This window comes from Caretta caretta, chromosome 11, assembly GCF_965140235.1.
Source record: "Caretta caretta isolate rCarCar2 chromosome 11, rCarCar1.hap1, whole genome shotgun sequence".
Lineage (NCBI taxonomy): Eukaryota > Metazoa > Chordata > Testudines > Cheloniidae > Caretta > Caretta caretta.
Window position 1 is genome coordinate 62,420,116 of NC_134216.1, and position 15,564 is coordinate 62,435,679.

The 15,564-nt window shown below is 41.2% G+C and overlaps 1 protein-coding gene across 3 annotated transcripts in view; it reads left to right on the forward strand.

Moving 5' to 3' along the window:
- Positions 1-15,564, forward strand: part of PARD3B (par-3 family cell polarity regulator beta) — a 608,177-nt gene that overhangs the window by 480,675 nt on the left and 111,938 nt on the right. For all 3 annotated transcript variants that reach the window (XM_048869082.2, XM_048869081.2, XM_048869083.2), the window contains one exon: positions 2,818-2,928. In XM_048869082.2, coding sequence (XP_048725039.1) covers positions 2,818-2,928 — 111 coding nt within the window. The remainder of the gene's footprint in view (positions 1-2,817; positions 2,929-15,564) is intronic.

A 15,564-nucleotide genomic window follows, 5' to 3' on the forward strand; every position in this document is an offset into this window, starting at 1 on the left:
AGGTGTTGGACTAAGGTGTGTGCGTGGGTTTAGTTTGGTTTTTCCTTGCATTACTATATGAAAAAACATCTGCAAGGTCCCATCTAGCTCTTCTTTTCACCAGTCTCTGTGTCCATCCCTCTTTCTCTTTCTCACACGCATGCTCTCTCAGTCACTCTCTCACCTGTACATATACACACCCACATGCCTACCCTTAACCGTCTCTTCCTAGCTGCTACGTTCTCCCCTCAGATTGTGGAAAACTCCCCATCACATGTGTGCGGCTCCACAGTCTCTGGAGACCACAGTTGATAATGGAGCCAGAGTGTAGACTTTCCACTCCTGAAGAGCGCAGTTATGAAATGTAACGATTCCGCTGCCCCGTAGTGAGATAGGACTCCAGAAGGAGAACCAAGTATGGCTGGTATGTTTGAAAAAGTGGTATGTATTTTCTGGAGTAGCAGGCTATTACTGTTTTAAATAGGACTTGGGGCTGTGGCTGCTACTGCAGAGATGTGGGGAAGAGTAAGATGAGGTTTGTACAGACACACCCACCATACCACCAGTATGTCCAGTCTCCCTCCTCATTCCATTGCAAAGAGCCACCCTGGAGCTCTTCTGTACCCTGTGCAAGGGAGGATCCAGTCCTCTTGCCTGGCACCTCTGCTTCTTCCCTCCTCCCCCTCCACCCTCACCGTGTCTTTTTCTCTCATTCACTCACCCACCAACATGCAGTGGTGCTGGAGCATTTTTAGTAGTGGGGGGTGCTGAAAGCCAGCCCCCTGACCCCTGTCCATGCCCCTCCCCCGAGCTGAGGCTGGGAGCAGGGCTGTGTCGCTGTGAGGGGGGACCTGGAGAGGGGTAAGGGGGCTGAGGCTGTGGCCATAGCTGGGAGCAGGCTTAGGGCCAGGAGCGGAACCCCAGGCAGGGTCCGGCAGCCAGAACCCCACGTGAGGGGCCAGGAGCAGAGCCCCAGCCGTGGGGCCAGGAGTGGAGCCCTGGGAGCAAGGGGCCAGGCATGGAGGCCTGGGAGCGGGGGGAGGGCGGGGCTCGGCTGGGTGTGGAAACCCGGGCATAAGGCCAGGGAGCAGAGTCCTGGCCATGGAGCCAACAGATGGGGAGTGGGGCACAGGGCCGGCCCCCAAGACCTGAACCTGGGGAGTTGAGTCCCGGGCACAGGGCCAGCAGTCCCACATAAAACCTGGGGGTGCTGCATCACCCCCCACACCCGTACTTCCCGAGCCTGTGTAAATATGGCTGCTGTCATAACGGAAATGCCGTCTTTATCTGCAAGATTTGTCCTTTAGTTTCTAGTGACTTCATTTTTCTGTAGGCTCAGGCCCATTGATTAAATTCACGAGCAATCTGGATCATTACTTTGGGAGTCAGAAGGTACGTTTACACTTGGAGCCAGGGGTGTGATTCACAGCTCACACGGACATACACTAACTCTCATCAAGTGAGCGCGGCAAAAATAGCAATGTAGCTGCAGCAGCACATCCTAGTCACTCCAAGTACAAACCCCCTGGACCTTGTGGGTAGCTAGTCTGTGCCGCCGCTCCCCACTGCCTCTGACACCAGGGCTACGCTACTGTTTTTAGTCCACTAGCTCGATGAGAGCTAGTGTGAGCATGTCTGCTTGAGCTGGGCCTCACACCTCTAGCTCCAAGTGTGGACGTCGTCCGACTGACAAACACAGTAATTCCGCTTTGATCAAAGGACTTATGTGATTTACAACTGAAGTCTGTGTAGTGTACTTCAGCTATCGTACTGAAGGCAGTTTGGACTGAAATGAAAAATAAAAAAGAATAAAGGAAAGAGCTCCAAGGAAATGTTACTGACTTCCATAGAACTATTCAAAAAGTTGTGAGGCATATTAATGAAGTTAAAATACAGCAAGCTCCGTGAAGAAATAATTTTTCTGAATCGTTAGCCTTAATTTGCATGTAAAGGCACTTGAAAGGTTGCAATATGATAAAAATGACTGATCATATGTGACCTATAAATTTCAGGATTTCAAATTTGGGGGGTGGGGGGAGGGGTTAGCCCATAATGCTTTGTGTATCCAACCTCAAGATCTAACTCAATGAGAAATGAAATCTAGCTCTGCCACTTAATAACCTCTTGCAAGTGCTGTGAAGAAAGGAATATAATTTTGCATGTCTTTGTACAGTGCCTAATACAATGGAACCCCAGGAGTGACTGGGATCTCTGGAGCATTCTCATAATATAAATATTAAATAATAATATATTATTAGATAGAAAGTAAAGCATTTAAGAGGGAACTTTTATGAAGTAGCTCTCTCTCTCATCTTGCAATAGGGCAAGATTTATTTTTCATCCTGATTGCACCTTCCTGTGATTTTAAACAAAAATCAACTCTATACCTTTAAATTAAAGCCATATGCAAACAAGTGACAATTTTTACCAATAGGAGTAGAACATATGGCCAACTCTGTATGTTGGCACATAAGATTGTTCTGAAGATTGTTTTCAGAGAGCCTATTCTCTGGTAAGAAGAACCTTCAGCTACTTCGAAATGTATGCTAATAATAGCTTAGCATCGCAGCTGCTTTTGTTTCAGGTCTTGCGAGGTGGTAATTTCTACAATGCACTCAAGGTTCAAATACAATTGTGATCAAATACTGTGTAAATGGTTCTTAGTCAGAATTATTGGTAATTTATTTTATTATTGCAATAGGTCACTTACTCTAGGCAATCGCTCATTACGTTGTGATTGTGTAAATCTCCAGCTTTGTTGTGTACTCAGTAAATATTGCATTTTTCCTCTACTAATTCTCTCCTCTTCCCCTGACTCTTCCCTAATGTCTTAATCAGATTTGGAAAGAGGAAAGAGGAGAAAGGTGGGAAAGCTGACCAGAAGGGAAATCCAAAACACGGCACACTGAGAGAAGAAGAACTAGAAAAGATGAAAGATGAGCGTGAAAGGTGAGTAAATCATGTAAACATCTATGTTGATTAGAAGAACAGAAGGCAAGGACCTCCTATGTAGGAAGGAAAGCCAGGACAGTTGTTCCAGGCCTGGACCGGTGATATGCCATCCCAGCCCTCCGCCTATCGGTCTCTGCACTGCAACATTGTTAGGCCAGTCTTCTGGCTTTCCCTTCATGAGGCTGCTGCCATGCTGGGCTACTGCATAACAACATCTACTCTGCTTCCTTTACTTCTATGATAGTGCTTAATGCATTCTCTGCACAGCCTGGTGCAGCAGCTCCTCTTCAGGGCCCACACTACCCAATGCCAGTAAGAGGACCTTCTCCTGAGGCCTCGCCTCATTTCTCCTCCCCTCCCTCCCTCCCAATGCTACGTGAGCTGCTACTTCTGGAGCTCTGTGCACTGGGCTTCCCCTCTCCTCCATAAGGCAGTAGGAGCAGCTTCTTATGGGTCTCCAGGCTCCCTTTCTTCCTGCAACCCTCATAGTGGTTTCCAGCACTCCAGGCCTCTGCTGACTATGGTGCCAATCCACAGGTTTTCTGCTTTAAGTGCAGCTTTGGTATATTAATCTTTATGTTGTTTCCTCCTTTTTTGTGTTTTGTTCACTCAAGGTTATAGAAGAAATTAACCTCTTAGATTCATGTTGTAATAATATAAAGTACACAAATGCTGAATATGCCTAAGGACAATGGGAATAAAGTAGTACCCAAAGGTTAGGGAATGTCCTGAGAGACTGAAGAACCATTGTAAACCAAGGGGGTTTTATTTTACTTCTGTTGGTTTTTTTCCTCTCTCATAAAATACGCCTGTCCCATCCATAATCTCAACAACCTCGCTGCCTTTCCAGCCCAATAGAACTAATAGCTTTTACTTCTCCTGCCTCCCACCCTCCTGAAAAGCCTGGAAAAATAGGTAATCCTTGCAGTGCTGCCCTGAAGGTGAGCAAATTCTTCTCCTCCTCCTCCCCAGTAAAGACTAGCCTTCTGGGTACAACCATAGTCCCACATGGTGGGTCTTTGTTCCCCTCCAGTAGATGGTGCATGTAAGAGGTTAATGAGTCTGCTAAGGCTATCCAGTTACTGCAGTACTGATATTGGATATAGTTACCCAATGTTTTAATAGGTAGTTTATCTAAATTAAATAATATCAGGGTAGGATTTATACCATTTGCTTTAAAATTTCTGTAGCATGTCCCTGGTTTTGCCAGGCAGTGGAGTGCCGCCTTTATTTTAAACTGCTGATTCCCAATTTGGATGCTGGCAATTTGAGAGGTATTTGTCCTTCATTTTAAAGAAGCCAGTGTCTTTTATTAGGATACTGGCAAGCAAAGAAGTATGTATCCCATCTGTTAAAGGGCCAGTGTCATTTACTAAAATGTTGGCAGACTGAAAGGAATGAGCCCTTCTGTCTAAAGGGCTAATGTTCCAATTGGACATGAGATAATTGTTCTTAACATTTCTTAAGTGTTAACTGCTTTTTAAAAATCCATAGTCACTGACTGACGGTAAATTGGTAAGGATGTATTAGAAACAAGCAGCCTAATGTCTTCATCATTCTGTTTTCTCTTCTCTAATAATGATTTAACTTTCTGCCCTGGAAGTGTTTGAACTGAAATGGAGAACAGCAGGTGTGTTGAGAAGTTGATGAACTTAGCTGATATTTTTAACTCACTTATTTGATTCTTCTTCCACATTGCAAATGAATAGAAATATCACCCTCTCTCCTTCAGGTAATTCTGCTTACATAAAAAAATTCCTCGTATTATCCCAAAAGTGGTATAACATATATTGTATATACAAGCAGGTCATGACGCTTCTCTAACTAAAACAAGAACATAGTTCTCTATGTTTGGTAGTTCAAGACTATCTACTAGTTGACTTGAACCCTGTCTTGTATTGCTAGTCACAGGGTGGCAAAGATTTTAGCAATGATAAAGGAAAAGTGCATACTGTAGCTGGTCTTCTCACAACACATTTCTGTGCAAGAATGATATGAGGGGTTGATTAAGATCAGCCTCAAGATAAGTAACCCAGTTTAAATGAAATTGAGTACTTTATATTGTTGTTGACTATTCAACGAATGATGATGCTTATGAAGACAGTATAGATGAGTTTTATAACTGTGTCCCAAGATTCAGTAATCCTATAATGTATAATGTAATTCAAGCCTAAGATTTTAATGCACATATTGGCAAAGAAAACCATGCGGAGAGCCTACACCATAGATCTCACTGCTACTATGACTTCACTAACTGCAATTCTGCATACGTTGTCTCATCTTTAACAAACCAAGCTTCACTAAAGATTTACTAGAATGTAGGCATCATCTTTTCAACTGCACTCTTGTTTGGAGTGAAATGTATTTATGACAAAACTAACAAGTACTTGACTGTAGCGTGATAGACTACAGAACTGTAAACAAAACAATCTCCTAACTAACCTTGAGCAAAGTATTAATTACTTTTCTAATTTTGACTTTCATAAGTGATATTAATTACCTATCTAATTTTACCTTTCCATGAATAGTTACATAGTAATTTTTATTCTGAAGTCTCAATTCCATCCCCTAGAATAACAAACTTAGTTTGGCTGCTTGAGGTTGTATGTCAGTTAAATGCTGACTGCCTGGGTTTTTCAAAGGTCTGCCACACTAACCAATACCCCTTCACCACATGTGTGTATACATCGATCTGACACATTTTTTTAAGACCCTGAGCTATCTATATCAGGTGTTAGTGGCAGACGTCCGAGTTGTTGATTTTTGGGGTGGGTGGGGTAGGATTAATGATCAAGGGCATTTCAGCATCCTAGCAGCTGTGTGGACCTTGCATGATGTTGGGAGGTTGGTTTTGCATGCACTGCACGTTTGGCATGCCTCCAAAGGCACAAGATCTCTGTGGGGTGTGTTTTCCAGTAGGAAGTGCATTCGCAACTTGGAAGAGTAGGATTTCTTTTGGAGTTTTGCAAAGTGCAAATATCCCCCCCACCCAATAACATGGTATTTCATAAAACCCAGTGGGCATCAGGCTGCACATATGACCCTTACTTACAAGGTGAAATGTTGTTGCTGTACTCATGTAAATCTTATTTCCATTCCACATCTTTCTTTTTTAGTCCTTTCTTTTCTGTGTTTCCTTTCCTTGCTTCTCTGTACCAGTTTTGTACCACCAACACAACCTACGCTAAAATGTGAAGGTAAAACATCGCTATTATTTATAGTGCTGGCTGGAAAGCAAGAATTCCATTCCGCAAAAAGAATTTGAGGTTTTGAAATTTGTTTTCATTCCACATCAGAACAAAAATAAGAGCTTTCAAAATTGTTCATGAAAAAACATGAGAGAGAACTAATTAAATGTTCACTGGGCTAGAGAGAGGCTGACTCCATAGCCTAGTCGTTGGGGCATTTACCAGCAATGTAGGGGAACCAGGTTCCAGTCCCTGCTCCAGGTTCAAGTCCCTGCTCCAATTCAGGCTGAGCGGGGACTTAAAACCTGGATCTTCCATAGCCCAGCCCTAACCACCAGGCTATTGGCTATTTTGGGACAGGTTTCTCTGTGCTTTTGCTAGAAATTGCTTCCTGGACCTGAAAAACCTTCCCAACGAAGATGATAAATTTCTGCAAAAAGTTTGTTTCGATAAATTGGCATGTTCCGTTGAAAAAAACTCGACCAGCTCTAATTATTTATTGTTTATATTAGAAGTAGTCATTAGAGGTTCCAGCCAAGATCAGGTCTTCGTTGTGTTAGATGCTGTAAAAACACATACCAAGTCTCAGACCTTGCCCCAAGAGCTTACAGGGTAGATATAAAAGACAAAGGGTGCGAGAAAGAAAATAGCATCATTATTCTCATTTTACAGATGCCAGTTCAGTAATTTGTCCCGGTTCACAAAAGGAAGTTTCTATCAGAGCTGGGATCTGCGCCCACATTTCCTGATTCACCATCTATCGCCAACCAAAACCACTACTACCCTTTCTTTCTGAAACCTGGATTACATTCAATGATTGATGCTACTATGGGCTTGAAATGGTTCATGGGAATTTAGGATGTGAGTCTTACTTTCTCAGTAATAGCCATATCTGTATCTAATTGCATATGAAGTCAGCACCTCCTGTAAATTTCACAGTTTATTCCTTTTTCCACTCTCCTTCAGTCTTTCATTGCTCATAGTAGCACATATGACTAAAGCCTCACAGAAGAAGTCAGAACTTCATGGCTGTATTGTATTAGGGGGTTTTCCTTACCCGGCTATTTGATTCTCTGAGCCGGTAGTTTGGCCTTTCTAATGCAAGTCAATGGTTTATTGGACTGAGGCCCTATTTTAAATAAACTCATCATTTTGTTCGTGCTTCGGAGGCTTTGTCCATAAAAGGAATAAAAGCAAATACTATGTCTAAGGCTGATTTATTTATTTTTTAATCTGAGTCAAATTTATATTTTTAGTGTGTTCAGAGTCAGTTACTACCAAATTGTCATTTTTTACATTTTAAAAACAAGCTGTTGTTTTAGTAAATTATCAAGTACCAGAAGAGGTGGTCATTTTATTTATTTATTTTTTTCAACCCAGGCTTTTCCCCTTCCCTTCCTGTCTAACTCATGTTTGGATGCCTTTTAATTTTTTAACATTTGAAAACTATTGTAAAACAAACGAGAAAAATATATTAGGTACTTGAGTTTTACGTGTAGTAATTTATTCTCTTTTCAAATGCAAATAAAGTGAGTATCAGTTGAAAGAGAGCTATTTTTCCCTGTTTGTTTAGGATGATTTTACTGGAGCATCCCTGCTGAGACCAAAGTCTCCTTTCCAGCAGTCGAACATCTTACAGACGTTAGAATAAAATTTCCCTAAATGAAGCTCCTCATTGACACTGGGGTGATTTTAATAAATAACATATGACTTAGTGAGTATAAAGACACACTGGGTACAGACCAATGCTCTGCACTGGGTTCCTTATGGGAGGCACTACTTTATTTTGTTAATTAAACCTTAGTTTTGTGTTTCTCACTGGAATTAATTGAGGAGATTTCAAAAAGTAACATTTAAGTTTTTGTGCAGAAAGGAAGAAAAGCAAAGGGAATGGCCCTTATTTTCAAAAACTGGCCTGAACTGAAGGTAGGTAAGAGCAAATCTCAAATTTGGAGAAAGTTAATTGGATTCAATCTCTACATTCAGGATTCTAAATTTTCCTTCCAAAAGCTGTGCGACCTTCTCCCTTGTCTTATCGGCTGCTGCATTTGTTGCCCATTCTCATAGTTTAAATCATTACATGTGTTTTTGATATTTGGCAAACTGAAATTTAATTTTGCAGCTGCGCGATCCCTTTAGAAACTAAATGCATCTTACAGAAATAAAAACATTCAGAGAGAAAACATTTTGAGAGAATACTAGTGAGTGAAAATCTATTCCTGTTCTGTCAGCATTTATTTCATTTTATTTAATTACAGAGGATTTGTGTGTTACTGGAAATGAAAATGAAAACCGGAATAGCCACATGAGCTGCAATCTGATAAAACGGCTAGCTATTGTTTGGAATGAGAAGTGCATGCTTGTGGTGTTCAAAACCAGTACATTTTAAAACCTACACACACAGATAGCTAACAAACCCATGTGGCTTTTGTGCTGTAGTCTGCTAAGTCTTGGATGATTATTATTATTATTATAAAAATAAAAACCTGGAGATGGTCATATTGATTCTCTGATAAAATCTTGGTAATTTATTTCTATCACAGCTCAATTCTGGGAAGACCGTACCTGTTTGGGACTCCCGTGTTTTTTGCATCACTATTTATTAAGGGTTAATCCAACCTGCATTACTGTTCATTGAATATTCCTGACTTTGCAGCACAGCTAGGTCCTGTGGTTTAGACAAAATAAAGTGTTGGATGGGATCCCAGTTTTAATAGTCCCAATTTATTATAACCATTGAACCCTGATCAGATCACAGATTGGATTAGATCCCAGTTTTTTAAATGTCCCAATTTATTGCTGCCTTGGAACCCTGATAAGAATATATATTTGATTAAGGCTTTGGTTTTAAAAAAATTCCAGTTAATTACTTGTAGATTCTTATTAGATCATAGCAGTGTAGCATGGTATGTAGGAGTTATGAAAAAATTACTGGATGAAGTTACACAGGTCAAGGTCAGCGCTTCATTTTGTGCTGACAGTATGAAGTTATCAGATTTCTGTTTATTACAGTGGCAGCACTTGCACTGGACAGGAGGACAGACGAATCCCATCCCATTGATTCTAAGTGATTCTCATTTTAGATCTGCTGCTGCTATACATACCAGAAAGTGTAATAAAAGCCTACCATTGAGCAGTGAGGGTCTGATATGTGACTATGACTGATTGATGTCAGGAATCCTCTCCCTCCTTTCGTAGGGCATGACATTGCATTTAAACCAAGTGGTGGTTTTTAAGCTTCTGTTTCCAATTTATGTTGTTGCTAAAACAGAATTTGCTCTGACAGACTCAGCAAGCTACATACTGCTAGTCCACAAAGAAGGACACCTCCAGTACAGTACTGGTCTGTGGCTTGAACCCAGAATGTTCTGGCTTAGAGCTGAGTACTGTACTGGACGTGGGAGCCAGACTGATGCATGGTGTGGATTATTTGACAGATGATCCTTTTGTCCAATCACCTGGTTTCTTTCCCAGATGTCGCAGTCCAGTCGGTACTTTCCAATGCGTCATAGCCTGGCCCTCTAAAGAACCCCAGTGTTTCATTCCCGTAGCATAGTCTCACTGGCTTCCCCTTCATTGAGACAATAATTTCACTATGATCCGGATGCTCTTCTTCAAGGACTATGCTCTCTGGCCACCTAAAGAGTCAGAACATTTTGTTGGTAATGGCCTGGCTCTCTCTGGAGTAATATGCCAAGCTGTGACACTTTTTTTTTTTTTATTGAAGATACATCTTTAAAGTGGTGCTGTAAAAGAGAATTATAACTGATTGCATTACTGACTGTTTACAAGCCAAAGGAATACTTCATAGGAAACATGGAATTAAAATGGAACTTGGAAAAGTAACATTTATTAAGAGCTATCAAGTTGTTTTGTTATTGCTGCTGGAAAGCTTAGTTGCAGAGAAAGAGATTGGGAGAGATCCTTCACTAAGGGTAATTCTCTTTGGTACTGCTCAAGCAATGCAAAGGGCACTTCAAGCTGTCTTGATGTAGAGCTGTAAAGTGCTGTAAAGCTGGATCTACACATTCTGCTGCACACAGGGGACATTCAAAGATGGGTCTCACACATTCACTCTTCTAGTGATTCTGGACTCACAGAATGGTTCCTAGGAGACTGTTTCATCTGGCATAAGCTAGAGGAGTCTGCTGGCTGCTCTAATTTACCATTAGAGCTTGTTCGGCTTCTTGCCAATGCCAGGATCAGAGGAGGCAGAAACATGGCTCGGAAAGCCCACTCTTGCTTTCCCCCTCAGTAGATAGAAATCTGTATGACATCAGCACTTTGCGTGAGCATGTGCTTGGGGCAGTACCATAACTACAGACTTCCTCGTCTCTCTCCCCCTCTCTGCCAGAGAGTCTAAGGCACATGTTTGTAGGCATGGGCAGTTAGCAAGGGAGTTTTTCATAGGATCGTTGAACTGGAAGGGAACTCGAGTGGTCGTCTGGTCCAGTCCCCTGCATTCACGGCAGGACTCAGTATTCTCTAGACCATCCCTGACAGGTATCTGTCTAACCTGCTCTTAAAAAGCTCCAATGAAGCAGATTCCACAACCACCCTGAGCAATTTATTCCAGTGCTTAACGTGACAGGAAGTTTTTCGTAATGTCCAACCTAAACTGCCCTTGCTGCAATTTAAGCCCATTGCTTCTTGTCCTATCCTCAGAGAATAAAGAGAACAATTTTTCTCCCTCCTCCTTGTAACAACCTTTTATGTATTTGAAAACTGTTATGTCCCCTCTCAGTCTTCTCTTCTCCAGACTAAACAAACCCAATTTTTTCAATCTTCCCTCATAGGTCATGTTTTCTAGACCTTTCATCATTTTTGTTGTTCTTCTCTGGACTTTCTCCAGTATGTCCACATCTTTCCTGAAATGTGGCACCCAGAACTAGACACAATACTCCAGCTGAGGCTGAATTAGCACAGAGTAGAGTGGAAGAATTACTTCTTGTGTCTTGCTTACAATGCTTCTGCTAATACATCGCAGAATGATGTTTGCTTTTTTTGCAACAGTGTTACACTGTTGAGTCTTGTGATCCACTATGATCCCCAGATCCCTTTCTGCAGTAGTCCTTCCTAGGGAGTATGTGTCTAGCTGATAGTTCCTTCCTAAGTGGAGTACTTTGCATTTGTCCTTGTTAAATTTCAACTTTTTACTTCAGACCATTTCTCCGGTTTGTCCAGATCATTTTGAATTTTAATCCCATCTTCCAAAGCATTTGTGACTTCTCCTAGCTTGGTTATCATCCACAAACTTTATAAGTTTACCCTCTATGCCATTATCTAAATCATTGATGAAGATACTGAACAAAACCAGATCCAGAAATGATACCTGCGAGACTCTAGTTGATATGCTTTTCCAGCTTGACTGTTAACCAGTGATAACTACTCTCTGGGAACGGCTTTTCAACCAGTTTTGCACCCACCTTACAGTAGCTCCATCTAGGTTGTATTTCCCAAGTTTATTTCTGAGAAGTTCATGCGAAACAGTATCAAAAGCTTTACTAAAGTCAAGCTGTAACACATCTGCCACTTCCTCCCCATCCACAAGGCATGTTACTCTGTCAGAGGAAGCTATTAGGTTGGTTTAACATGATTTGTTCCTGACAAATCCATGCTGACTGTTACTTATCACCTTATTATCTTCTAGATGGTTGCAATTTTTGTTTGTGTGTGCAGTGCACACATTTAGTTCTCCACAACAGATTTAGTACTGGAAAACTAAAAAGTCCTGTGTTCAGCTTAGTTTTAAATTAGGGACTATTAATTAAAAAGTCAACCTTCCATTCCCAAACTCAGGTGAATTTGTCTCTTTTTCTTGTAGGTAGACTCTGTAGATGTGTCTGTAAACATGAATTGAATATAATGTATAATGAAGACATTTTTAGGGGAAAATCATATCACAGGAATATCGTTTTGAATCTTCCACTCTTAGAATTTCTTTCAGATGGAGAAAAATAACCTAATATATGCACTCCAGTACTTTGTGCTGTGAGCTCATAAGATCTCACTAGCCTAAGAAAAGTTGCAACAGGTTAGTGTTTGGGCAGGAGACTTTCCCAGAACACCTAGCGCTACAGGAAATGGTATTGGTGATTGAGTAAATGTCAGTCTTCCCTCTGAGTTGGTCCTGAACCAATGTTGCAGCATGAATTTTCAGGCTCTGTCTTTTGAATGCAGTGTAAAATCAAAATCTTTGTATCCTGGGATCAGTACTGATCACGTAGTATTTTTCTTTAGAACAGTGGTATTAACCTCAGTGTTTTTGCCAGATTCTAACTCTGATACTCACTAGAGCTGAGCAAATAATGTGCAAGTATATTACAGTTTCCTCACATTGAGTCATCATTCAACTTATCTGGTTGTTTACTTATGAAATGTTTACTTTATGGAAAGATCATAGATATTCAAACCTTGAGCTGTGTTGTAGAGCTGTGATTGTTCTGTTTCTTTTTCTTGATTGGTTAAATTGCAAGGACTTTGGAGAGAATATTTGCATCTGCAAATACTTGCCTTTTGCAATTCTCTTTCTATGGCTGTTTGCTCCAGTAAAAGTTGATCACTTTTAAATTGACAGAAACACACAAACACGCATGGGATAAAACCATGATCAAAACATTCACTGAAAAAAACTAAAATTATGTTAATGGAAAACCTTATATAGCCTTCACACTGCTGTTCAAAAAGTAGCAAATGTTCTAGTAAGTATGTTTTGCCTACCTAAATTTCTCCTGGGTGCACTATACTCTACCAGCTTAGAATAGTAGACTTTTACACTTGTGCAAGGCAATTGAAAAGAAGCCCTAGTAGTCAAGCTGGTTTCTTTCCTTTTTATGCTTGATATCTAGTAATAACAATACTGCAGGAACACTTACACTGGTCCAACCCAGTTGCCTTCAGTTACCCATCTTTTTGGTGGGTTGAAGACTAAAGTACTGAATTATGAGAAATACTTAACTTTCCACTTTAAAATATTGGGCCTGACCAGAGAATTAAAGATTGGCAAAACGCAGATGAGACTTTTAAGGGTAACACATTCAAGTTATGAATAAGATTTGTTAATACTTGTATGAAAAGTTCATGCATGTTAATAATGATAAAATAAAAAGTTTAAAGCATTTCGCCAGATGCTGCCCTCAGATAGTCACATGAAATACTCAATTCACTTTAGTGAGTGTTGCATATGAAGGTCTAAAGGCAGAATTTCTTTGATCCGCTTTTATGTAGATGAATGAAAATATGATGTTTTAACCACTGAAATATATTGTGCTACCAGATAGAAAAAAGTATTAAAACCTTAAACCCAACTGAAATCCGATTGACCTCCTGGGGCAATAGGGTACTTTCTCCTAGACAACACTTTTCTCAATCTATGTGTGAATTAGGGAAATGAGAGACAAAGGCAGAAATGTTATGTAAAATCACAGCTGAGATATTAAGACTCTAAATCAGATGTAAATTAAGTAATCATTGCAGTTTGGAGATCTCAGGCAGCATCACGTGAGTGGAAAAATGCAGTGGCTTTTATTCGGCTGCACACAAGGAAAGACCGAATGAATGGAAGAATGTGTATTACACCAATTAACCTGATTAAAAGACTCACAGGATTGGGCCTTTTTGTGAAATTGGAGCTACATCTCAAGCCGCTTTCACAGCCACTCCCTTTTCACTATATTAATTGCAAATCGAATACTAATTATCGTAAATGACCTATGCCTCCTGCCTATCTATTCCTATTGTATACTTCACCTTTGCTAGTTATTGTTCCTTCTCCTATTCTGCCTTTGGGAATTTCCTTCACTTATGCACTGATGCTTGGTCAAATCGCTGCTTAAAACACACATTTTCTGCAAAGCCTATCAATTTTTAATCCTTTGTATCAAAATGTTTTGCTGTACTCTATTAAAGATGAAACAACCCCTCCCCACCACCACTGTTTGGTCACCAGGTGTATTTTCTGTTTGACTGTATTGTCTCCTTAGCTTGGCACGTTGGAGCGTAGATCATGGCATTCCATGTGCCTTACACAGCATTGGGCACACAATCTGTACTTGACACATAATAAAACAGATTGTTGTACTACTTGTTGTACATTTTCAGCAGAAAGTTTGTTCATGCTGGCTAGAAGAAAATAGTACATTATCTGCCTTTTGGGATCCCGCAAGCAATTTCTGTGCTGTCAGTAGGAGCCTTTGAGCTGTGTTTACATACCCACAATTTTAACTGTAGCCTTTCTGCAGTAGCTAGCAATTTTTGTTCGTGTTTTCATTACAGATGGTAACGGGCAACATTTGGTTTGCATGCTGCACATTGTGCTAACCAGTTGTTCATCTCCCTTGAGCAGAGAAAATCTTGAAGGCTGGAATGTTCTGTTCCTTCCCACTAAGAAAAGATGTGGTTATTGAATAGAAGTTCCTTAGAGAGTTCATACTGGTGGTACACAAAAAAGGGGCCAGCTATGGAATTTGTGTTAATGGATCATATTTAGGGCCCTACCAAATTCACAGCCATTAAAAACATGTCACAGACAGTGAAATCTGGTCTCCCACTGAGAAATCTAGTCTTTTGTGTGCCTTTACCCTCTACTATAACCGATTACATGGGTGAGACCAGCATTTCTCAAATTGGGGGTCCTGATCCAAAAGGGAGTTGGTGGAGGGGTTGCAAGGTTATTTTAGGGGTGTCGCGATATTGCCACCCTTACTTCTGCGCTGCCTTCAGAGCTGGGCGGCTAGAGAGTAGTGGCTGCTGACTGAGGGCCCAGCTCTGCAGGCAGCAGCCTAGAAGTAAGAGTGGCAATACCATACCAGGCCATCCTCACTTATGCGCTGCTGCTGGCGGCGGCTCTGCCTTCAGAAGTGGGCTCCTGGCCAGCAGCCGCCGCTCTCCAGCTGCCCAGATCTGAAGGCAGCAGCACAGAAGTAAGGATGTCATGGTATGATATTGCCACCCTTACTTCTGCGCTGCTGCTCCTGGCAGGGTGCTACCTTCAGAGCTGTATGCCCAGCCAGCAGCTGCCGCTCTCCGGCTGCCCAGCTCTGAAGGCAGCGCAGAAGTAAGGGTAGCAGTATTGCAACCCCCCTACGGTAGCCTTGCCCCCTCTAGCAACTCCCTTTTGGATCAGGACCCCTACAATTACAACGCTTTGAAATTTCAGATTTAAATAGTTGAAATCACTGACATTTATGATTCTTAAAATCCTATGACCATGAAATTGACCAAAATGGACCATGAATGTGGTAGGGCCCTAGTCATGTTGGAAGGAGGTCTGAGGAATAAATGAACTTGTATACCATAAATTATTATTCTTGTGCTGAGCAGCCCCACGGTACTTTAGATATGGGGTAAAAGTTTCAAAAGCACGTACGTTCCATTTTTCAGAACTGACCTAGGCATTTAGAAGCCTAAGGCCCATTGACTTTCAATGAGATTTAGACTCCTTCAG